The sequence below is a fragment of the Heptranchias perlo genome, chromosome 6 (genome assembly GCF_035084215.1).
Source record: "Heptranchias perlo isolate sHepPer1 chromosome 6, sHepPer1.hap1, whole genome shotgun sequence".
Taxonomy (NCBI): Eukaryota; Metazoa; Chordata; class Chondrichthyes; order Hexanchiformes; family Hexanchidae; genus Heptranchias; species Heptranchias perlo.
The window spans coordinates 30,242,067-30,267,401 of record NC_090330.1 but is presented as its reverse complement, the minus strand read 5'-3'; the positions used below and the strand labels follow the sequence as shown (position 1 = coordinate 30,267,401).

General features: G+C 40.5%; 1 protein-coding gene across 2 annotated transcripts in view; it reads left to right on the top strand.

The window, feature by feature from the left end:
* Positions 1–25,335, top strand: part of cdk8 (cyclin dependent kinase 8) — a 113,821-nt gene that overhangs the window by 48,047 nt on the left and 40,439 nt on the right. For both annotated transcript variants that reach the window (XM_067986020.1, XM_067986019.1), the window contains exon 4: positions 1,878–2,018. In XM_067986020.1, coding sequence (XP_067842121.1) covers positions 1,878–2,018 — 141 coding nt within the window. The remainder of the gene's footprint in view (positions 1–1,877; positions 2,019–25,335) is intronic.

Genomic DNA, 25,335 nt, shown 5'->3' with positions numbered 1-25,335 from the left:
CCTGTTCCACCTGCCCATTAAAACTGAACCAGTGTGATTAGTACAAATTTTGAATGCAGTTATTTTCACTGTTTTGTAGGGGAATAAATTCCCAGAAAATGTGTTATCCTGGACTTTTTAATCAACATTGAGTTGAGTTAAACCTTGTATAATACATACTAGTCAGTTGGAGTACAGAGTTTATTTTCATTTCAACAGATTTACAAATGTTGGAAAGATGATTCTCAACACAACATACCCAGTAACTGTTCAATACTTACCCTAGAATATATTGTATATACTATGCATTCCACAATATGAACATTCTGTATATTACTCATTTACAGTATAATAGATTTCATTCATCAGGTAGAGTGGCACATGTTTCAAAGAAGAATGTTAGTAACTGGCCTGAGACCAGCAGAAGTAAAAATTCTGATGGTGGTCCACAAAATTTCACCATAGTTCAATTCCTGATTTATTGCAGTCTCTCTTGATTTACTTTGAAAACATTTCAATACTGAAAACTATGCTTTATAAAACAAACTGCATCTCTTGTGTCAACTGAGTTGTGCGTGGACTAGACAGTCCCTTTCAGCTGAGCTAAGATTGAGATTGTAGGAATGAAGAAAGGCCATTCAACTCTTCCCACTCGGTCTTCCAAGTTCTTTTTTTGAATCTACAAATTGAAAGAGTGACAGAGATATGTAGGTATGTGTGTGTATCAGATCTCACATCAAAACCCATATCTCTGCTCTTTGCTGAATCAGGTCATTTCTGCTACCTTTAGAATGCTTCAAGAGTTTTTAGCTGCAGTACTTGGCAGTCTACTTCTATATCGATGATTGTGCAAGTTAAGAAGTTATTCCTTATAACTTTATCAAATGATTTGCTTAGTTTATAATCTTGCCTCTCGTTCTTCGTCCCTTGTTTTGCACTTGTTTGTGTGCAACTTGTCTATATGTCATTGTTTCAAAATTAAACTTCTTAACCACTCTTAACTCTAATTAATCTGCAGAATCTATTATTCAGTGGAGCAAATTATCTTGTCTGCTTTTCATTTCATAATGTCAGTCACTCATAAACAGACCCCAGACTCACTTCTGTGCAGCATTTTATTCAATAGTCAGCTGTAATGGTGAACCACTCAGTGACAAGAGTTCAGTCAGCTGTAATGGTGAACCACTTTGGGAGCAACGAACATCCATTTAAGTTGCCTTCGATTTCAGTAAATCTATTTATAAATTGTACCAATTATGTAATTTTCTAAACAGAATGAATATCTGTTCATAATATTTAACACGAGAACCACAATCATAAAGCACTTTCAGCCTTGCTTAATTGTCTTTTACATGTAAAAATAAAATTCAGAACAGCATTACCATTTATCTGACTGTCTTTGTTCAGAAAGAATGCCTCATTAGGCACTTCAGCGACCCTTGTGCATTGATTCACTGCAGCAGGAAGTGTTGGTTCAAATTCAGAAGTTCAAGTATATTGATTCTGTTGTAGCATTCCTAACTTGGTCAGTTGAATGTTAATTTTATTCAGATCAGTTAAATCTTGATTGAGCTTCTGACCCATGAACTCAGTAGATTCCTTCAGCTCCATGCCCATTGTATTCTGGATGTTCAATGCAAGTAGCATTTTTGGGTAGGGTTTCAAGTGAGGCAGGTGCAGATTGGAATCCTTTTTGATGTATGCAGATTTTTTGGGGTAAAATACATCAAAAGTATTTTAAAGTAAGAGATGAGATTGGAAAAGGTAAGAGATTTTTAAATGTGCCAGTACACAGCCAGTAAATTATTCTGGAATGCAATTCACTAGTAATGTGGTCCAAGTCTCTGACACTCCGTTTTTTCATTTCCCCAATAAATGTTTTATTTTTCTTCTTTCAGCACATAATCAAATTTCACAGAGCTTCTAAAGCAAACAAGAAACCAGTTCAATTACCTCGAGGGATGGTGAAGTCCCTATTATATCAGATTCTAGATGGCATTCACTACCTGCATGCTAACTGGGTGTTACACAGGGATCTGGTAAGTGATTTGCTGAGGGTACGTGAAATGGATAGCAGTGCTTGAATAGTTATTGGGGGGAAAAAAGCTAATTTTATTGCTAGTTGCTTTAGTGACAGATCAGAGACCTTAATTGAAATGGTGCAATAATGGGTTTAGCTGGAGTAAATGCTGAATAACAGATGTTGGATTATGTTTCTCTCTTTTGTGACTTGGCCTACATTTCTTCATAGCATGTTTGCAGCTTTGTCAGAAAAACACTGAGAATTATTCTCCCCTGCCTCCCCCATTTGTCTTATTTCAGTTTAACCATTCCCTTTTGAGCACATTTCATTGTGTTACTACCTATAGAAAAAGCAGTATACACAGAAATTGTGGAAACATTGTTCTTGAAGTATAATTAATCTTGTTAGACCTCATTAGAAGAGAAGGAAAGTCTAAGGAGAGTACTTTGTGTTCAAGGCAAACTCCCTCAATCCTATCTTAATATCTATCATTGTGACTTGAAAAAAAAATTCAAACAGATCTGCCATTTTCAGTTACCCCCACCCCACTAGCAGTTTTATGTTAAATTGTAGGGAGCTGCCATGCGGATCCTTGAATGGCTTCATTTATTTCAGAGAGAACCAACATTTCAGACAGCTCAAGAGCTGGTTTGGAGCTGCCTAGCTCGTAAGCTGTTTTTTCTGGGGTTGGTGCACCAGATTGGCTGCTCAGTTTAGTCTAAATTCTGGCTCCCATTGAAGTGAATTAATCCATTCCAAAATACATATGACCTTCCATGTAGTGTACAGAGTGGTTGGGAGGGAGGGGAATTTTCCATAAATACATAATGAAATGAATTGAAGAGACAAGTTCCGGTGCCAACAAATTGCTGTATCTATGGTGTAAGTGACTCAAATGGAAGTGATGTGCCAACTAGAGCAAATGTGTATTTGCTTGATATGGATAGAGGGAAGAAACATGCCGTGTGTATATGGTAAAGCTGAATACAACTTATTTAATTTCCATAATTTCTTGTGGCAGTGTTCATGCACTTTTTCAACTTAACTGTGATATGAAAGCCTATTTACACTAATGAAGGTAAGTAATGTGCAGTGTTCATTACTCATTCCAGTGGGAGCTTTATCTTGAATCTGCATCAACAAAGCAACTACTGTTACAAACTGCTAGTGGAGTATGTAACGTGTGTGATGTTCTCGGAATTTGCCCAAATGAATGACTAGTAATGCACAGCTGAAGAAAATTCATCATCTAATGGAATAGCAATCTTGGCTGATGAGCAGTGTTAAATTTGTGGTCCCTTTTGAGTCCCATATTCAAAGTAGATTTCTGGTAATTACTAGATGTCTAATTGTTTTTGTTCCCTGTTTCTGGGCATTTGACTTTCCTTTATTGCTATTTTATTAAAACACTAATAGCCAAGCCCAGGGGTTATACACACTGCTGTCGCATGAATTGAAAGCTGAGGAATGATGAATAGATAAAGCTCCACTTAGTCATGCATAATTGGAACAGAAGGAACTAGGGGGGACATTGCAGAATAAAAATGCAACACGGACTGATTGGGCGGAACATCCTCTTTCCTTGCTGTCCTTTTTATGTGTTTTACATTTGTGGAGTAATTGTTTTGCTGCATTTGTATAATGTTCCTTCAGTTTCCCTTTTCCTCCGTCGTCCATCTGGGTTGGACTGCGCTCGCCTGGTTCCATCCTTATCTCTCCAGTCGTATTACCTGCAATAGCTTCTCTTCCCGCTCCCACACCGTTAGCTCTGGAGTCCCTTGGCCGCCTCCTATTTCTCATCTACGTGCTACCACTCAGCGACATCATCCGAAAACGTGTCAGATACCACATGTACCCTGACGACACCCAGCTATACCTCACCACCTCCCTCGACCCCTCCACTGTCTCTGATTTATCGCACTGCTTGTCCACCATCCAGTACTGGATGAGCAAAAATTTCCTCCAACTAAATATTGGGAAGACCGAAGCCATTGTATTTGGCCCCCGCCACAAACTCGGTTTGCTAGCCACCAACTCCATCCCTCTCCCTGGCCATTGTCTGAGGCTGAGCCAAACCATTCGCAACCTCGGCGTCCTATTTGACCCTGATGAGCTTCCGACCACATATCCTCTCCATTACCAAGACCACCTATCTTCCACCTCGAACATCGCCCATCTCCGCCCCTGCCTCAGCTCATCTGCTGCTGAAACCCTCATCCAGGCTTTGTTACCTCCAGACTCAACTATTCCAATGCTCTCCTGGCCAGCCTCCCATCTTCCACCCCCCATAAACTTGAGCTCATCCAAAACTCTGCTGCCCATATCCTAACTAGCACCAAGTCCTGTTCACCCATTACCCCTGTGCTCGTTGACCTACATTGATTCCTGGTCTGGGAACGCCTTGATCTTAAAATTCCCATCCTTGTTTTCAAATCCCTCCATGGCCTCACCCCTCCCTATCTCTGTAACCTCTTCCAGCCCTACAACCTTCCGAGATCTCTGTGCTCCTCCAATTCTTGCCTCTTGCGCATTCCCGATTTTAATTGCTCCACCGTTGCTGGCCGTGCCTTCAGCTGCCTAGGCCCTAAGCTCTGGAATTCCCTCCCTAATCTCTCCGCCACTCTACCCCTTTTTCCTCCTTTTAAGATGCTCCTTAAAACCCACTTCTTTGACCAAGCTTTTGGTCACCTGTCCTAATATCTCCTTATGTCAAATTTTGTTTGATCGTTCCTGTGAAGCGTCTTGGGACGTTTTACCACGTTAAAGGCACTATATAAATGCAAGTTGTTTTATAAGTGTCTGTTCGAGGACTGGGTGAGGCTGTGGGTTAGAATGCTGTCCTTTCACCTTTGGGGCCTGGGTTCAAATATAACCCAGGGTGATGGAAATTTTCTGTGTCCTGGCTAATGGAATGAGTTTGGGCAGTGTGGTCCACAACACAAAATTACCTGCAATTTGGTATTAATTTGCAATCTCAGTTGTACTATAAGGTTTGCTGCTATCAATCATGGAAAGCATCACACTGCTGCTGTGAGGGTTGCTCTTCTGAGGCAGATTGTTTGGGAAGAGCGCAGAGGTTGGTAAGGACAGAAAGTGAACTTCTAACGGAGTGAATTGCTAACAGTGTGAGGACTTCCAACTGGGAATTTGGTGAGTATGGGAATTAGGTGCAGAGGGGGAAGGAGGTGCTAAGTGATTTAAACTAAAGGACTACAAACTTTTAAAATTTAAATTAAAGAAACAATACATAAAATTTTAAAAAACCATGTGATTACTAATTATTTTGAAATCATGCTAAATCCATTTACTAAATATAATCTAGATCTCAAGTGATTCTATTAGTCCTAGAAATAAACTACTGATAAATAAATAAAAACTTGAAATGGCAGTACAGGCTGTGTGTCGGAACTGTAATATGTGGGAGTTTATGGATAGTGAGACTGTCCTGGATTGCCACATCAACAGTAAATGTCTCTGGCTTGAGACACTCCGGCTCAGAGTCATTGAGCTAGAGTGCAAGTTAGAGACACTCTGACACATAAGGGAGAGGAAGGAATATCTATATAGTTTTCTGCAGAGTACAGTCACACCTCAGAGGAAAGCACAGGTGCAGGAAGGGGAGAGTGTGACTGTTAGTCTGGAGAGGAACCTGGAAACGGAGGGGGAGGATCCATTTGTCGTGGTCCATGTCATCACCAATGACACAAGGAAGAAGAAGGACGAGGTTCTGCTAAGGGAATATCAGAAGCTAGGAACTAAATTAAAAAGCAGGACCTCACTGGTGGTAATCGGAGGATTGCTACCCGAGCCATGTGCTAATTGGCATCGGGATAGGCAGCTCAGAAAGGTGAATGCTTGGCTGAAAGAGTGGTGTGGGAAGGATGGGTTCCATTTCATGGGATACTGGCACCAGTACTGGGACAGGAAGGAGCTGTACCACTGGGATGGGCTCCACCTGAGCCAGAATGGGACCAGAGTCCTAGTGAAAAGGATAAATAGGGCGGTGGATAAAGCTTTAAACTAGCAAGATGGGGGGAGGGATCTGGTAGCAATAACAAAAACCTAAAGATCAAAGAAACAGGAGATGAGTGTAAAGGTCAGACCAGGGTAAGGAATAATGAAAGCATAAACGGCCAAGGAACAAATACAGTTATTAAACCGAAGTATAAAAGGACTGTTAAAAATAAAGTAAAAGGAACAACTATTAAAGACCAATTAAACTGCCTGTACAGCAATGTTCATAGCATCTAAAAGAAGACAGAACTGGAGGCAATAATCTGTAGCGAGGAATCAGATGTAGTAGAAATAACTGAAACGTGGCTACATAAAAAATCAGGACTGGCAACTAAATAATGCAAGTTATAACATAATCAGAAAGGATAGGGAAGGAAGAAAGCCGGGTGGAGTAGCTGTACTAATTAGAGATAACATAATGCCAGTAGAAGAAAGGACGTAAACAACAGAAGGATAGAAACAGAATTCAAATGGATTGAAATAACAGATAAGAAGGGATCGATCATGCTAATAGGGGTATACAGCAGACCACCTGATAATGGAAAGGAGATGGAGGAGGAAATATATAAGCAAATATGTGAAATGAATAAAGGACAGAATAATAATCATGTGAGATTTTTAGCTGCCCCCCAATAAATTGGCAAGAAGAGGTAAGTAAAGAGGTTCATTTACATTGTGTGCAGCACTCTTACCCAGTATGTAAAAAGTCCAACAAGAGAAGAAGTACTGCTGGATCTAGTAATGGGAAATGAACCAGAACAGATAAGAAAAGTAAGTGTTGGGGAAATCTAGGCAAAAGCGATCACAACATAATAAGGTTTAAGATAAAGATTGAGTAGGACATAAGTAAGACAAACACCAAAGTAACAAATTGGAAAAAAGCTGATTTTAAAAGGATGAGAATGGAACTAGAGAAAATAAACTGGAAAATTTACTGACAAACAAAGAAATAGAGCAGCTGTGGGAAACATTTAAAATGGTGATCAATAGAGTCCAGGAGAAATATATCACACTAAAAAGCAAGAACAAACCAGCCAGTATGAGTACAGAAATAAGGGCAAAATTGAAACTAAAGAAAAAGGCATACACTAAGTACAAAGACAACAAAGGTGAGGATGACAAAAGGGAATATGAAAGAAGTCAAAAAAACAATTAGGAAGGCAAATAGAAACTACAAAATTAAATTATCAAGGAATATCAAAAATAAACAATGAAGTATTCTACAGACACCTAAATAACAAAAGAAAAATCAGGATAGGGATAGGGCTACTAAGGGATACACACGATAAACACACAGGTAATGACAGCAAAATGCCAGAAATATTAAATAATTACTTTGCTTCAGCATTTATCAGGGAGACTAACATGGTGGGCATGACATTCGAAGGAGAGATCAAAAAAAAATAAAGACATTTAAGATGGAAAGGGGTGAGATAATTGATAAGCTAATCAAACTTAGAGAGGATAAAACCCCTGTCCAGATGGATTGCATCCGTGCATATTAAAAGAAGTTAGGAAAGAGATAGCAGAGGCACTATTACATAATATATAAAAATTCATTAGAAAAGGGAATAGTGCCAGAGGACTGATGGAGAGCTAATGTGATTCCTATATTTAAAAAGAGAGATAGAACTAGTCCAGGGAGTGATAGACCAATTAGCTTAATGTTGGTGATAGGAAAGATAATGGAATCCTTACTCCTACATGTAATAGAAAAACATCTAGAAACTGAAAATATAATAAAGAATAATCAGCACGGATTTCAAAAGAGAAGGTCATGCTTGACCAACTTATTGAATTCTTTGAAGTAGTAACAGAAAGGGTAGACATGGGTAACGTAGTAGATGTAATATATTTGGATTTTCAAAAGGCCTTCGATAAGGTAGATTCATGACTAAGATCAGAGCATGTGGAGTCAGGGGACAAGTAGCAGAATGGATAGCAAGCTGGCTACAAAACAGAAAACAGAGTAGGAGTTAAAGGTTTCTCAGACTGGCAAAAGTTGGGAAGCGGTGTTCCACAAGGATCAGTGCTGGGACTGCTGTTGTTCACCATTTACATAAACGATTTCAAAATTTGCGGATGACACCAAGTTGGGAAGTATAGTTAATACTGAGGAGGACTGTGACAAAATACAGCAAGACATTAATAACCTTGCAGAATGGGCGTGTAATTGGCAAAGGAATTTCAATATAGATAAGTGTGAGGTGGTATATTTTTGTAGGAATAATAAGGAGCCACATACTCCTTGGAAATAAGAGTCTAAACGGGATAGAAGAACAGAGGGATCTGGGGGTACAGATACACAAATCACTAAAAGTAGTGACACATGTTAATAAGGCCAAAAAAAAGCAAACCAAGCACTGGGGTTCATTTCTCGAGGGGTGGGATTGAAAAGCAGAAAAGGAGGGTAGTTCTAGTAACCATAAACCCACTGAAGATGGCTCCACATTAAGGTAAATAGTAATTAATTTTGCTGAACTGCATACAGTTTTTGAAGTACTGGATTTATGTTGGGAGTTATTCAGCATATTACTCCACACAGTAGCATTGAACATAATGTAAGTGTTTATTCTGAACACTATAAGCTGATGAAATGAATAGGATACAATTTACTCAATAGGTTAAAATATTCTCAATACAAAGGGAGAATTATATACTCTACGTTTTGAGAGAATTATTATTTTTTTGGCCACAATTCCATCTCTGAGCATTAGATTTTTTTTTAAAGTATGTGAATATCTATTCGATACAAGCGTGAAAATCTTAGAGTAAACTATATAACTCACCTTTGCAGGCTGACTGAGGATTTAAATGAAAAGCCTACATAACTAATCTGAGTCTGGTGCTTCTGCGTTCTGGCTCTTGGACACATGAAAAAACATCCATATTTGTGCAGTGGTAAATTCTATCTTCTCTTTTCTGTCTGAAGTTATGGTACAGTGCTCCCATGTTATACCAGTCACCCTTATATAGGGCCGCAAATTTAACGTGCGCACATTTCTCATGTCATATATATGCATTTTGCCACTTTTATTGTCTGTCATTTTTATTGCGTAGAATTACATAGAGTGTACAGCACAGAAACAGGCCATTCAGCCCAACAGGTCCACAAGAGCCTCCTCCCACCCTTCTTCATCCATCAACATATCCTTCTATTCCTTTCTCCCTCATGTGTTTATCTAGCTTCCCCTTATTTGGATCCAAGCTAGTCACCTCAACTAATCCTTGTGGTAGTGAGTTCCACATTCTAGCCACTCTCTGGGTAAAGAAGTTTCTCCTGAATTCCCTATTGGATCGATTAATGACCATCTTATATTTATGGCCCCTAGTTCTGATCTCCCCCGCAAGCGGAAACATCTTCTCCACGTCTACTCTATCAAACCCTTTCATAATCTTCAAGATCTCTATCAGGCCACCCCTCAGTCTTCTGTTTTCTAGAGCAAAGAGCCCCAGCCTGCTCAATCTTTCCTGATAGGCATGACCTTTCAGTTCTGGTATCATCCTAGTAAATCTTTTTTGCACCTTCTCCAGTGCCTCTATATCCTGTTTATAATATGGAGACCAGAACTGTTCGCAGTACTCCAAGTGTTGTCTAACCAAGCTTCACTTCAAGTTTAATATAACGTCGCTGCTTTTCAATTCTGTCTCTCTACAAATTAACCCCAGTGCTTTGTTTGCATTTTTTATGGCCTTATTAACCTGTATTGTTACTTCTAGTGATTGTGTATCTGTATCCCTCAGATCCCTCTGCTCCTGTAGCCCATTTAGACTCTTTTATTTTCTAGGGTGTATGCGGCCTCCTCATTCTTCCTACTAAAAATGTACCACCTCACACTTATCTATATTGAAATTCATTTGCCAATTACACGCCCATTCTGCAAGTTTATTCATGTCTTCCTGTATTTTGTCGCAGTCCTCCTTGGGATTAACTATACCGTCCAATTTGGTGTCATCCGTAAATTTTGAAATTGTACTCCCAATTCCTGAGTCCAAATCGTTTATCTAAATAGTGAACAGCGGTGATCCCAGCACCAATCCTTGTTGGACACTGCTTCCCAGCTTTTGCCAGTCTGAGAAACTACCATTAACCCCTACTCTCTTTTCTGCTTTGTAGCCAGCTTGCTATCCATTCTGCTACTTGTCCCCTGACTCCACATGCTCTGATCTTAGTCATGAATCTACTATGCAGTACCTTATCGAAGGCCTTTTGAAAATCCAAATATATTATATCTGCTGCATTACCCATGTCTACCCTTTCTGTTACTACTTTAAAGAATTCAATAAGTTGGTCAAGCATGACCTTCCCTTTTGAAATCCGTGCTGACTATTCTTTATTATAGTTTTGGTTTCTAGATGTTTTTCTATTACATGTAGGAGTAAGGATTCCATTATCTTTCCCACCACCGATGTTAAGCTAATTGGTCTATCATTCCTTGGACTTGTTCTATCTCCCTTTTTAAATATAGGAATCACGTTAGCTGTCCGCCAGTCCTCTGGTACTATTCCCTTTTCTAATGAATCGTTACAAAAATGTAATAGTGCCTCTGCTATCTCTTCCCTACCTACTGTCAATATGTGCGGATGCAACCCATCCAGACCAGGGGTTTTATCTTCTCTAAATTTGATTAGCTTATCAATTATCTCCCCCCTCCGACCCCCAAACCCCTCCCTCTTTCTATCGTAAATGTCTTTATATCTATTTTGATCTCTTCTTCTAATGTCATGCCCACCATGTTAGTCTCCCTAGTAAATACTGGACTGATCTTACTGTAGGTGTTTATCCTTCACCGTCACAAGCATCCATTGGCTGATCTGAGCTTGCTGCCCACTAAAGCACTGGGTAGTGGTGCTGCTTGAAATTAGCAATAAATGATATCAAACGTAATACTCTCAGTAATGAACATCACAGTGCCCAGAAGTGGCAGTACCAAGACTTGATGGTGGTCTAACATTGGGTCACTATTTAGAAACCAATTTAAGAAGTTGTACATTACATTTGATCTTTGTGTCCTGCTTTATTTATCACTAATCTGTGCCCGTGAAACTTAGTATCGTAAATGTTTAAAATTCCAATCAGCTACTTAGCCTGAGTATGAACTGATGTTTTGAAAATTTAATACTGCATTTTGTGCTGAGTTAGCTGATTTCATCTGGATGCTACAAATGGTTTCAATGCCCATGATTAGGAAGTGGAAAATTGGCCAGGGCTCCTGAGTTGTCCACTGAATCTGAGAATTGTACGTGGATCCTGCTGGATATGCAGATGTGTGGACGTAGTGTGAGGACCACATTGACTTAGCTGTGCCTTGCTTTCTCCAACATGGTCTAGTAGCCTGCTGACATGCTGTTGAAGCTCATAAGAATGGCCACTTGGGTATTGGAGGGTGACCGATGCCTATGCAATGCACCCCAGCAAGGAGTCAGCATCTTAAAGAGGGGAGAAAATTAGCCAAAAAAAATGTAGTTGTGTAAATAATGTCGTCTGCATTCAATTCTCCCTAGCAAATCAGAAAATGTAGCTCTTCAGGCTTTACTGTTTGTAAACAAAATACTAGTGGGACCTGTGAACTTCTGCTTATCTTCCAATTTAAAATACCAGTGCCAGAGAACATGTTAAGTTAAATTGGGTCATGTACATTAACTCAAATATATGTTTGGGAATAATAGAAATCTTAGTTAAGAGTGCTTTTTGTTATCACAATGTTTCCAAATAGCATGATAGCCAGCAAGAGAATGTAAGAGCACCGAACGGTACCAGAACGAACTCGGTCAGCCCATTTAAAATGCACACGACTTTGATTTTGTTTAATAGATGTGATGAAGCTTTTAAATTTGTTTTGGGGCACTTTGCTTAAAATTATGGCAATGGATCAGTGGGTAAATGCACCATGTGCTGTATTACTGAGCAGTAAAGACTAGGAAGGTCTCCCCTCATTGTTGAATTAACTGTTTTTGGTTGGGTTGGCACTAAAATTGGCCTCGGTGCCTCTGGGATAGGGATGGATACATCAGCCAGGGTCCTCACTCATGATAACCATCTATTAAATGGAAAGTACATGTGTCTACATGTTAATATGAGGACTAGATCCGGATCTGCTGCAATTTTTCTCTGTCCCCACATTAAATACCTTACTGATGGTCACTGTTACGGGTGACACATGAGCAACTGGGGTAAGCTACGGGAGAAATTGGAAGCTTTATCTTGAAAGTCATTTTATTTTCTTTCCCCAGTTGTCCACATATGTCAAGCGAACAAGTAACATAATTCTGAAAAATGTTTGCTCATCAGCAGCTTAGGGTAATTATCCATCTATTTTTTTTCTAACTGCCTACAAGGAGGAACTTGACCTGCACTCAGTTTCCCTGCCATGACACAACCAAGACCAGGAACTCAACTCATTGGGAGATAGGACTTCGTTTATGCAAACCTATCATTCCACAGCACTCTGTCATTCTGCATTTTTGTATTTCAAAAAGTAGAATACTTCTGTCATTGACCCAAGATAACACAAAACTCAGATCATTCTTCTGTTCTCAGTAGCATGCACTACTTCCTGCAATATGTGATGTGCATTGTGTAGTACTTTTTCCTTCAAAAAATTGTATTGTGGGCTGAACAATTTGTTTCAAGCTCCTAACTCCAGGGACTCGCTGTCTTTTTTTTCCTGCTAGATGGAACACTTTGTTGTAGTTGAATATTCAGTCGCCGGTTTAGGTGGAAATGCCAGCAGGACCTGACCCAGCCCACAGAAGCCAATCATGGAGTGTCGACTGCAATTGTGGTGCCGTTCTGACTGAAGAAGGAGGTGTTGAAGTGGGGATATTTTTTTTTTAAAAAACAACATAACAATTTATTCATTCAAATTACTCTTATAATTTGGTATTATAAATTACTGTCATTTTGTAGCACTTTTAAATCACATTATTATTGAGTCCTTCACACATTGCCCAGTTTTCTCTCTTTACAACTATAATATTTGGAAAACAATGGTTTAAATTGTGTGCTTCAAACAATTGTCCAGCATCCCTTAATTTTTTTGCTATCAGAATGAAATTCTTCACTAAAGAAATATGCCTGCCAAAAATTCATTTTAGAAAGACCAGGTTTTGAGGTTATTTCTTCTGCTTCTCATTGGAATCAATATTGGAAACTGCACAGTTCATATAGTTATAACAGTGATGTGTAATTTTAGTCTCTCTTTTCTCTCATTCACCAGGCTAAAAAAAAAAGCCTGAAAGTTAATTCAGCATTATAAGTATGCATTCAATATATGCTTCAGAACTTAACTCTGCTGGAAAAGAAATGGCTTTAAAACTGGCAGTCTTGGTTGAATTGTGTTTTTGTTTGTCTAGATATGTTTCTGTAGGGAAGACTTCAATTCTATAAAAAAGCACTACAGTTTGAACAAAAGCAGCAGTGCATAGTCATCTGTTTTAATGCTAAAAGCAGCGAGTAAAGATGTTATTGATGTAACTACTGAATACTCTGTTTTATAAAATTTCTTGACAACTGTTGATCCCAACATGCTGTGCAGTTATATGACAATAGAACTTTCTAGAGGTTAGGTCAATGAAAGGCTCAGATCTACAATGAAAATTGGTTCAGAGTAGATTAAATTAAACTGGCTTATATCTACAGGAAATTGAGATACCTGTTGATGATTTGATGCTGCAGTATCTGCAGTTTCATCATGCCCCAATCCCTTTATCCTAAGGGTTTTGCAAGTTGACCACAGATGTGAGGTATAAAGAATATTGCAGATAGATTTGAACCAATCAGCAATATGAAAAGGATTTGAAAGATGTAGATTGATTCTTTTTGAAGAGACTCAGGAAGCACAAAATTATTCAAAGTAAAGAATTTCTATGAAGAGGAGAAAGACTTTTGCTTTTAACATGGTATTGCAGAGTGTTGCATGTTGTGGTGATGCATAATTCAAATAAATATTGCAGATAAGCTGAACTACTAGGACTTTCGCTGATGTTGCAATATGGTATCATGTGATCATTAAAAGAAATGTAACAAAAGCAAAATACTACAGATGCTGGAAATCTGAAATTAAAACAGAAAATGCTGGAAAACACTCAGCCGGTCAGGCAGCATCTGCAGAGAGAAACAGAGTTAACATTTCAGTTCGATAACCTTTCATCAGAACTGGAAGATGTTAAGAGATTAACGGTTTTTAAGTAAAACTTAAGTGACTCCAGGATGGTATGTTGCCTCCCTGGTGCTAGGGTCAAGGATGTCACGGAACAGCTGCAGGGCATTCTGGAGGGGGAGGGTGAACAGCCAGTAGTCGTGGTCCATATCGGTACCAACGACATAGGTGAATAAAGGGATGAGGTCCTGCAAGGTGAATTCAAGGAGTTAGGAGATAAACTAAAAAGCAGGACCTCAAAGGTAGTGATCTCAGGATTACTACCAGTGCCACGTGCTAGTGAGTATAGGAACAGGAGAATAGAAAGGATGAATGCGTGGCTGCAGGGATGGTGTAGGAGGGAGGGATTTAGATTCCTGGGACATTGGGACCGGTTCTGGGGAAGGTGGGACCTGTACAAGCGAGATGGGTTACACCCGAGCAGGACCGGGACCAATGTCCTCGCGGGGGTGTTTGCTAGTGCTGTTGGGGAAGGTTTAAACTAGAGTGGCAGGGGGATCGGAACCTTAGCGGGGAGTCAGAAGGGAGTAAAGTTGAGAGCAGCAAGAGAGGGGAAGACCCAGGGGAAATTTACAATACAAATAGTACAAACAGTTGTTCAAGAACAAGTGAAAGGGAAAAGCGTTGAGCAGCGGAAAGAAAGTGTACTTTAGACACTACAGATAAAGTGAAAACTAGAAGGTGGAAGGCGATTATCCCAGTATCAAAGCTGAAGGTCAGGCGAGGGTGTGTGGCCCAACTAAGAGTTCTACATACAAATGCATGGAGTATAAGAAATGAATTAAATGAACTACAGGTTCAAATTCAAATTGGAGGGTATGACATGATAGCTATTACGGAGACATGGCTGCAGGATGGTCAGGATTGGGAACTAAATATACCGGGTTATAAGGTCTACAGGAGAGATAGGGAAAATGGAAGAGGGAGAGGAGTAGCCTTAGTGATTAGAGATGAAATCAATTCAATGATAAAGGAGGATATAACGAGAGGTAAGCAGCCAACAGAGACCTTATGGGTTGAATTGAGAAATAGTTGGAGTTGTGTATAGGACTCCTGGCAGCAGCTCTGAAATGCTAGATTGTATAAACGCAGAGATTAGACAAGCATGTAAGAAAGGCATAGTGGTCTTAATGGGGGACTTTAACCTTCACATAGATTGGGGAAAGCAGACTAGCAACTGTCAGAAAGGTAGTGAATTTCTTGAGTGTGTCCGGGATAGTTTTCTACAGCAGTATGTCCCAGAGGCAACAAGGGGGCAAGCCATACTAGATTTAGTCATGAGTAATGAACCAGATTTAGTTAACAGCTTAACTGTGCGTGAACATCTATCCAATAGCGATCATAACATGATCGAATTCAATGAAGTGTTTGAAAGGGAAAAAAGTGAGTCAGCTGCTAAGATTCTAGACTTGGGTAAGGCCGAATTCAATGGGATGAGACAGAGACTGTCCACAGTAAACTGGGCAAATCTGTTAATGGGTAAAACGACTGATATCAGTGGGAAATGTTTAAAGAAACATTTAACGAGATACAGAACCGGTTTATATCCCTGAGGGGCAAGAACTCTACTTGCCAAAAAAAACAGCCATGGACAACTAAAGAGGTAAGGGACAGTATAAGACGTAAGGAAAGGGCATACAAAAAGGCAAAAAATGGCACAGATCCTGACGAATGGGAAAGATACAAAGATCAACAAAGGGTCACAAAACAGATAGTGAGAGCTACAAAAAGAGAGTATGAAAAGAAACTTGCAAGGGATATTAAAACCAATACGAAGAACTTTTATAGTTATATTAGGAAAAAGAGGGTGGTCAGGAGCAGTGTTGGCCCCTTAAAAACTGAAAGTGGGGATATTGTCATTGACGATGGGGAAATGGCGGACATGTTGAACGATTACTTTGCGTCAGTATTTACAGTAGAAAAAGAGGATAGCATGCCGGAAATCCCAAGAAAACTAATATTGAATCGGGGACAGGGACTCAATAAAATTAACATAAGTAAAGCAACAGTAATGAAGAAAATAATAGCACGAAAGAGAGACAAATCCCCAGGACCAGATGGCTTCCATCCCAGGCTTTTAAAGGAAGTAGGTGAGCAGATTGCAGATGCCCTAACTGTAATCTTTCAAAGTTCTCTAGATTCAGGAACTGTCCCTCTAGCTTGGAAAATTGCACATGTCACTCCGCTTTTTAAGAAAGGAGAGAGAGGGAAACCGGGGAATTATAGACCAGTTAGCCTAACATCTGTTGTGGGGAAATTGCTGGAGTCTATAATTAAGGATAGGGTGACTGAACACCTCGAGAATTTTCAGTTAATCAGGGAGAGCCAGCATGGATTTGTGAAAGATAGGTCGTGCCTGACAAACCTGATTGAATTTTTTGAAGAGGTGACTAAAGTAGTGGACAGGGGACTGTCAATGGATGTTATTTATATGGACTTCCAGAAGGCATTTGATAAGATCCCACATAAGAGACTGATAGCTAAGTTAGAAGCCCATGGAATCGAGGGAAAAGTACAGACTTGGTTAGGAAATTGGCTGAGCGAAAGGCGACAGAGTAGGGATAATGGGTAAGTATTCACATTGGCAGGATGTGACTAGTGGAGTCCCACAGGGATCTGTCTTGGGGCCTCAATTATTCACAATATTTATTGACGACTTAGATGAAGGCATAGAAAGTCTCGTATCTAAGTTTGCCGATGACACAAAGATTGGTGGCATTGTAAGCAGTGTAGATGAAAACATAAAATTACAAAAGGATATTGATAGATTAGGTGAATGGGCAAAACTGTGGCCAATGTAATTCAATGTACACCAATGTGAGGTCATCCACTTTGGATCAAAAAAGGATTGAACAGGGTACTTTCTAAATGGTAAAAAGTTAAAAACAGTGGATGTCCAAAGGGACTTAGGGGTACAGGTACATAGATCATTGAAGTGTCATGAACAAGTGCAGAAAATAATCAAGAAGGCTAATGGAATGCTGGCCTTTATATCTAGAGTACAAGGGGGCAGAAGTTATGCTGCAGCTATACAAAATCCTGGTTAGACCACACCTGGAGTACTGTGAGCAGTTCTGGGCACCGCACCTTCGGAAGGAAATATTGGCCTTGGTGGGAGTGCAGCGTAGGTTTACTAGAATGATACCCAGACTTCAAGGGTTAAGTTACGAGGAGAGATTACACAAATTGGGGTTGTATTCTCTAGAGTTTCGAAGGTTAAGGGGTGATCTGATCGAAGTTTATAAGATATTAAGGGGAACGGATAGGGTGGATAGAGAGAAACTATTTCCGCTGGTTGGTGATTCTAGGAGTAGGGGGCACAGTCTAAAAATTAGAGCCAGACCTTTCAGGAGTGAGATTAGAAAACATTTCTACACACAAAGGGTGGTAGAAGTTTGGAACTCTCTTCCACAAACAGCAATTGATACTTGCTCAATTGCTAAATTTAAATGTGAGATGGATAGCTTTTTGGCAACCAAAGGTATTAAGGGATATGGGCCAAAGGCAGGTATATGGAATTAGATCACAGATCAGCCATGATCTTATCAAATGGCGGAGCAGGCACGAGGGGCTGAATGGCCTACTCCTGTTCCAATGCTCCAGAAAAAGTTCGGGGGTGGGGGGGGGGGGGGAAGGAAAGAACAAATGGGAAGGTCTGATGTGGTGGAGGGCAGGAGTGATTAAATGACCAAAGGGATGATGGTTCAAGGCAAAAGGGGGTGGTAATGGGACAAGTAAAGAAACAATAGATAGGTCCAGAGAAGGTGTAAATGGTTATAGCAGAAGAGCAGAGGGGAAGGGAACGATGGAAAATCTGACAGAGGAGAAGGCTCCCAGAGCCCAGGAATGTGGTAGAGAAAGGTGGGTCGACCCCAGGGGTGGAGACAACCTCCGATAGGAAATCCCCACCCCAAGCACCAGCCCACACCTCCTCCACTCCCAGGGGCTCTGGTGCAGCCATCCTCCATTACCAGCACCTGCTGTCTGAGGAAATGGGAGCGATGCCTTTATAAAAAGATGAGATGCTGTTCCTCAAGCTTGCGTTGAGCATCATTGGTGTCAGAGGCCAAGGACAGAGATCACAGTGGGAGTGGGATGGAGAATTAAAGTGGCAAGCGACTGGAAGCTCAGGGTCACGCTTACAGACTGAACAGAGGCGTTCAGCAAAGCGATCACCCAATCTGCATTTGGTCTCCTCAATGTAGAGGAGACCACATTGTGAGCAGCAAATACAGTGTACTAAGTTGGACGACACACTAAAAGAAATATGTTTGGTAATCTGTATGGTAGCTGTTGATTTCATCAATGTTGTGTACAGATTTGCTGTTAATGTGTGATTATCTGCAACTCTGCTGCCATAATTATAATTGAGATGCAGAGATATCCTGCTAATGGCAGTAAGTGTATCTGGTATGGGCAAAGTATTATATCAGATACCTCTTCACATTACCCAGTCTTTTTAGTTAATGGCTGTTAATTTCGAGTTAATTTTTTCTTCACTCGAAGAATATTCCTGGTATCCTGGCCAAAATTTGTCCCTCATCCAACATCACCAAAACAGGTTATCTGCTCACTATCACATTTCTGATTGTTCGATCCTGCTGTTTGGAAATTGGCTGCCATGTTTCACTACATGAGAACAGTGACTATATTTCAAAAATTATTCATTGGCTGTAAAGCACTTTGGGACTTCCTGAGGTTATGAAAGGTTCTATATAAATGCAACCTCTATCTATTTATCTACCTCGCTATCTCTCTCTATCCATAGCTATCTATTCATTTCTTTATCCACAGCTATCTATCTGTCTATCAATCTAAATATCCACATCTATTTATCTCCATCCCTATCTCGCCCTATCCATCCCTATCTCGCCCTATCCATCCCTATCTCGCCCTATCCATCCCTATCTCGCCCTATCCATCCCTATCTCGCCCTATCCATCCCTATCTCGCCCTATCCATCCCTATCTCGCCCTATCCATCCCTATCTCGCCCTCCACCCCTATCTCGCCCTCCACCCCCATCTCGCCCTCCACCCCCATCTCGCCCTCCACCCCCATCTCGCCCTCCACCCCCATCTCGCCCTCCACCCCCATCTCGCCCTCCACCCCCATCTCGCCCTCCACCCCCATCTCGCCCTCCACCCCTCCCTAATCAATCCACACTTGTCCAAGTGACTGTTAATTCTGTCCCGGATTATCGTTTCTGAAAGTTTGCCCACCACTGAGGTTAAACCGTCTTGGCTGTAGTTGCTGGGTTTATCCTTACATTCTTTTTTGAATATGGTTAATAGTCCTGGGACAGCTTTGAAAAGCTTGTGAAATCCTCCAAACTGTCAGTTATCCCAGCTTTAATCTTGAATTCCTGATTTGGTTGTAAATCTTAGCCATGTATTGATCTTTGAATTACGTGGTCTACAGTTCTACTGATGACTTAAAAAAAAAATTGTTTTTTTCTATTACTGAATCAGGATTTTTTGCTCAGTGTAGCAAAAATTCAGCATAAAGTTTCATGTTGGATTTTAACGGGTGGGGGGGGCATCAATAGGTTAATTCTGGTTATAACAACTGTGCCACGTATAATTTGTTGGAAACAAAGTACTTTGTCACTATTTTCGGAAAATAATATTTCTGTAAACTGTATATTCTTTCTGCTATTACATCTTACATTACCTATGATATGTGGTAAGTAGAAAAATCAAAAAGTTCATCCTTACCCAAGACATTTCTGACTGGAACTATTTGATCTGTCCTTTTGCACTTTCTTGTTTTCCTCCTGTTATTGACATTAGTCACAACATGAGCCATAAAATGCAAGTATTACATCACTGTTTTCCAGGCAGGACCAAGGAAAACAGAGTCCAATGGCTTAACAGTGTTCTTAAGAATAAAGTCACTGATTCTGCCTTGAAGTAAGAAAAAGATTGTGAAGAAAGTGGCTATAAAGGTAGTTTAGCTTATTGCCCTCTACCTCTAAGATGTGGGTTTAAATCAAGTCCCATCTCATGAATGGAAGTTTCCTCTCTGTGCTAGCTGTAAGAAGTAAACATGAAATGAATCTTGTCAACCGTAACCCAGTTCCTAGTTATCGCAGGCTTACTACACAAAACCGCCCATTAATTTGTCAAAGATTGGCAATCTCACTGAGAAGCCACTGAGATGGCTGATGTGGGAAATGCAAACTCACACTGGTAAAGTGGGAGGTCGTCTTCTGCAGTTGCAGTTAAGATGCATTAGGAGCTCATCTGCATCTGGCCCATGTTCCGCTTGACCTAAGACTGCCTGTTGGTATGGCATTTGTAAATTGCTATGACTGCAGTGAAGTGGCACAGGGCGGGCACACCTAATTTTGTTGGAGCAAAACCTGAAGCTGGAGAAAAACTTTTATTTTTATGTTTTTTAAGCTCCTCTTTCTTTGTGGCTCACTCACACAATGCATCATCTTTGACAATATATGTAAGCAAAAAAACAGTAGTTCTGAAAACTTTTTACAATTGACTTGAGCAAAAAAAAACTACCTCTCCTGCTCCTGTAAATTAAGAATTTGGATGCTCATACGTTTTGGGGGAATAAAATTCTTCCCTTCTGTGTGTCTTTCTAGCTCACCTCTTCTGTATTTCTGGTCTACCTTTCCTTCCACTTTGTAATGAAAAGTCAAATTCATTTGAATAGAAATGTATATTTGAAATACCTTGCATAATGCACCACATTTTCTCTGGTATTTGATGCCGAAATATGTGGAAGAGTTGAGCATGTTGGCACTTTGTGCAGATCACTGATACTGTAGTTGCCTTTACTTCCACTCAAGGTTCTTATCCCCCTCCCCTTTACTCAGACACACCCAGAAACGGTTTGATGGTCATTGATGGGCCTCTTCAACCCCATTCTATCACCCAAGTCCAATGAACAGGTAATTTATATTTAGTGGTAACTAGCCTTCCCCTCGCAAAACACATGCAGCTCCAAAAATACAGTAAATATCAACCCCCTACAAAAAACATCAAAACATGAGCTCAAAGTACAGTAAACATTTTTCACCCAAAAACATTTATATCCCTAAAATATACTGTAATTATTAAACCTCAGAAAACAAAATAGATTACCCCCCCCCCCCCAAACAAACACAGCTACACAGTAAAATGTGGTAAATAAAACCCTCGAGTTTTGCCTCAGAGAACAGAGGCAGTGGGATGCCATTGGTATGTCCAGCCTCTGAGTAAACAGGGTGGAACCCACATAGGCCTGCAAGTGGCAGAAGCAGTTTCCGGAATAGTTCATTGAAAAGGCTGAGAACGGATGAAGAAATCCTACCTGCCAGCTTCAGACCAGAGGCAGGATGCTAATAAGCTAGAGATTAACAAATAAGTCTGAGGCAGGATGGAATAGGTTGTTGAGCAGTTGAAGAAATAGTGCAGAGGAGGTTTGAAAATGGAACAATAGGAGAGTTGGAAGCCTGAAGTGGCAAAATTGGGCTGTTGGATGTCTGTGGAGCTGAAATTCAAAAATTATTTTTAAAACAAAAAGCCAGCATTAACCTCTCACAGCAGATAATCAAGATGGCCGACACACTGGACATTCACAAACTGAAGAAAAACTGCTCAGCACAGCCACCCAATGGCCAGCATGCACTACTGCTGCAGCCATTCAGCCCCTGAAGCCTGTTCTGCCAGTCATTTAGATCATGGCTGATCGGTTCCTGACCTCCATTTATCAGCCATTGAACCATATGCTTTGCTACTCTTATCTAATAAAATTGTCGATCTCAGTCTTCAAAATTTGAATTGACCCAGCATTCACAACCTTTTTGGGGAGAGAATTACAGTTTCAGAATGGCCTAGCTCTAATTTTAAGGTTGTGCTCCCTTGTTCTGGATTCCCCACTGGAGAAAATAGCTTATCTGTATCTACCCTATAGAATCCTTTTATCATTTTGAACACCTGAATTACATCATCCCTCAAACTTTTAAACTCAAAAGGATACGTCAAGTTTATGCAACCAGTCTTTATAATTTAACCCTTTAAATCTGGTGAATCTGCGCTGTAGGAACGTAGGAACAGGAGTATGCCATTTAGCCCCTCGAGCCTGTTCCGCCATTCAGTGAGATCATGGCTGATCTATGACCTAACTTCACATACCTGCCTTAGCCCCATATGCCTTAATATCTTTGGTTAACAAAAATCTATCAATCTCAGATTTAAAATTAACAATTGAGCTACCATCAACTGCTGTTTGCAGAAGAGAGTTCCAAATTCTACCACCCTTTGCATGTGGAAGTATTTCCTAACTTCACTCCTGAAAGTCCTGACTCTAATTTTTTAGGCTCTGTCCCCTAGTCCTAGACTCCCCAACCAGCAGAAATGGTTTCTCTCTATCTACCCCATCAGTTCCCCTTAATATCTTGAAAACTTTGATCAAATCACCCCTTAATCATCTAAATTCCGGGGGATACAACCATAATTTGTGTAATCTCTTCTCATAATTTAACCCTTGGAGTCCAGGTATCATTCTAGTAAATCTATGCTGCACTACCTCCAAGGCCAATATATCCTTCCTAAGTTGCGATGCCCAGAACTGAACACAATACTCCAGGTGTGGTCTAACCAGGGCTTTGTATAGCTGTAGCATAACTTCTTCCCCCTTGTATTCTGATCCTCTAGATATAAAGATTTTTTGATTACTTTCTGTACCTGTCCATGACATTTTAATGATCTGTGTAAAAGGACTCCTATGTCTCTTTGGACCGCCACTGTTTTGTGCTTTTCACCATTTAGAAAGTACTCTGATCTATCCTTTTTAGGATCAAAGTGGATGACCTCACAGTTGCCTACGTTGAAATCCATTTGCCACAGTTTTGCCCATTCGCTTATCTATTAATATCTGTCTAATTTTATGCTTCCATTTACACTGCTCCCAAAAGCTGGAAAATAACTTGCACAAGGTGAAAATAGCATTCCCAAACATGTTGAGCTATTTTTGCATTTTCCACCTTCTGTAGAACGCTTCAGTGGCTGTTTTAAGTTTTGAGTTGATTGGAATCTTCAAAAGTAGTAAAACAATTTGCATGCAACATTTGGAGAATGAGCCTAAAACAATGTCTTTTTATTTATATTAAAAGCAATTTTTCTCCACCCACTCTTGAGCCATGCACCATTTCCTACCCACAAATGTAGTCTAATTGTAGACCTCTGCTAATATTGCTCTTCAGCAGACTACTTAAGAGTTAATCGCAAATGGTGTTGGTTGACTTGACTTCTTGAATCGAGATATGGCTATACCTGGAAAGTCCCTCAAATATCCAATAACTAGTTCACCATCTGGGTAATTGCAGGGATGCATCTTCATTCTGACACTCTGAACAAATTCTACTATTCCACCAATGCACACTTCTATTCCAGCAACCCACACTACCAACAGGACGTAATTTGAAAACTAATTTATACTGTTAAAATTGTGGGGCTAAAGCAGTGCAGCAGCTGAGTTTACGGATCGATTACTTGCATGACTAATTCCCAGTCTTGGCTAGACTATTGGTGACTGACACATGGAACAATTGGTGTGAGTCACCAAAAGAGTCAGAAGAGAGGTTAGCAGATCTTCCTTTACTCAGAAGTTTATTGAAACATGGAATGCTTTGCCTTGGGACCTGGTTGAGGCAGAAGCCATTGCATTTTTTAAGGGAAATTGGATTAATATTTGAAGCAGAGGAAGATTCAGGGGTATTGGGAAACAGCAAGGCAGTAGGACCGGTTTTAGATTGCTCTAGCTAAGAATTGGCGCACACACACTGGGCTGAATGGTCTCCTTCTGTGCTGTGAATCTCTATGGTTTTGTGGCTATTTTTGTGGATCTTCAAGCAGCCAGCTTAAGTACAACTGATAGAGGCTTGGGAGCAAGTTCCTGTCTGTCCTCTCAGTTGGCGATGATAGTGGTACTTGAGAATGAAGAGAGAAAGAAAGCAAGTTGCATTTATGTCAGTCCTTTCACATCCTCAGGACATCCCAAAATGTATCATAGCCAATTAATTACTTATGATGTGTAGTCACTGTTGTTTTGCAGGCAAATGTGGCAGCCAATTTGCACACAGCAAGGTCCCACAAGCACCAATGACATAAATGAACAGTTAATCTATTTTTGGTCATGTTGGTTGAGGGATAAATGTCGGCCGGGACCCTGGGAATCCTTCCAAGCTCCTGTTCAAACAAATTTTATGAGATATTTTACATCCACCCGAACAGGAAGAGATTGCTTCAGTTTAACATTTCCGATGAAAAGCGTTACCTCTTAGCACCTCACCGTCTCGCCCACTTAGCACGGTGGTTGTGCCACACTACACGATGGAGGATGTCCTTATGGTGAAGAAACTTTGTGTTCACAAAGATTGTGCGCTAAGCTGGTGAGGACAAGATCAAATAGATTACTCCTTCATGTTGGTTCCTTAACCAACTGACGCAGGCCAAATCTGGCTGCTATGTCCTTCAGGACTCGGCCAGCTTGCTTAGTGGTGGTATTACTGAGCCACTGTTAATGGCAGACATTGAAAGTGCCACATGGTGTACATTGTGTTATTTCTTCCTGCAAGTGATGTTCAGTATGGAAAAGTACTAATTTGTCAATTGAGGGGGTATGGTAGGTTGTGATCAGGAGGTTTCCTTGACTTAGTTTAACCTGAAGTCATGAGACTTCATGAGATCTGGAGTCAATGTTGAGGACTCCCAGGGCCACACCTACCCAAGTGTATACCACTGTGCTCCCACTTCTGGGGCCTGTCCTGCAAGTGGGACAGAACATACCCAGGGACGTTATTGGTGGAATTTAGGATACTGGGTGAAAGATTGGACTCTGGAAAGGACTGTCACCCTGTTGCTTGACTATTCTGTGGGATAGTTCTCCCTACTTGGGCAACAGTCCCTAGACGTTGGAGAATAGGACTTTGCGGGGTCGACCGGGCTGGCATTGCTCGAGTTGATGCCTGGGTTGCTGATTGATGTGTCCGATATTTCTCCTGTGGCAGTTGTTTTATAACTGAGTGGCTTGCTAGGCCACTTCACAGGGTATTAAGATTTAACCGTATATTGTAAGACTGAAGTCACACGTCGGCCACACCATGAAGGGATGGCAGGTTTCCTTCCCTGAAGGACATCAATAAAGCAGTTGGGTT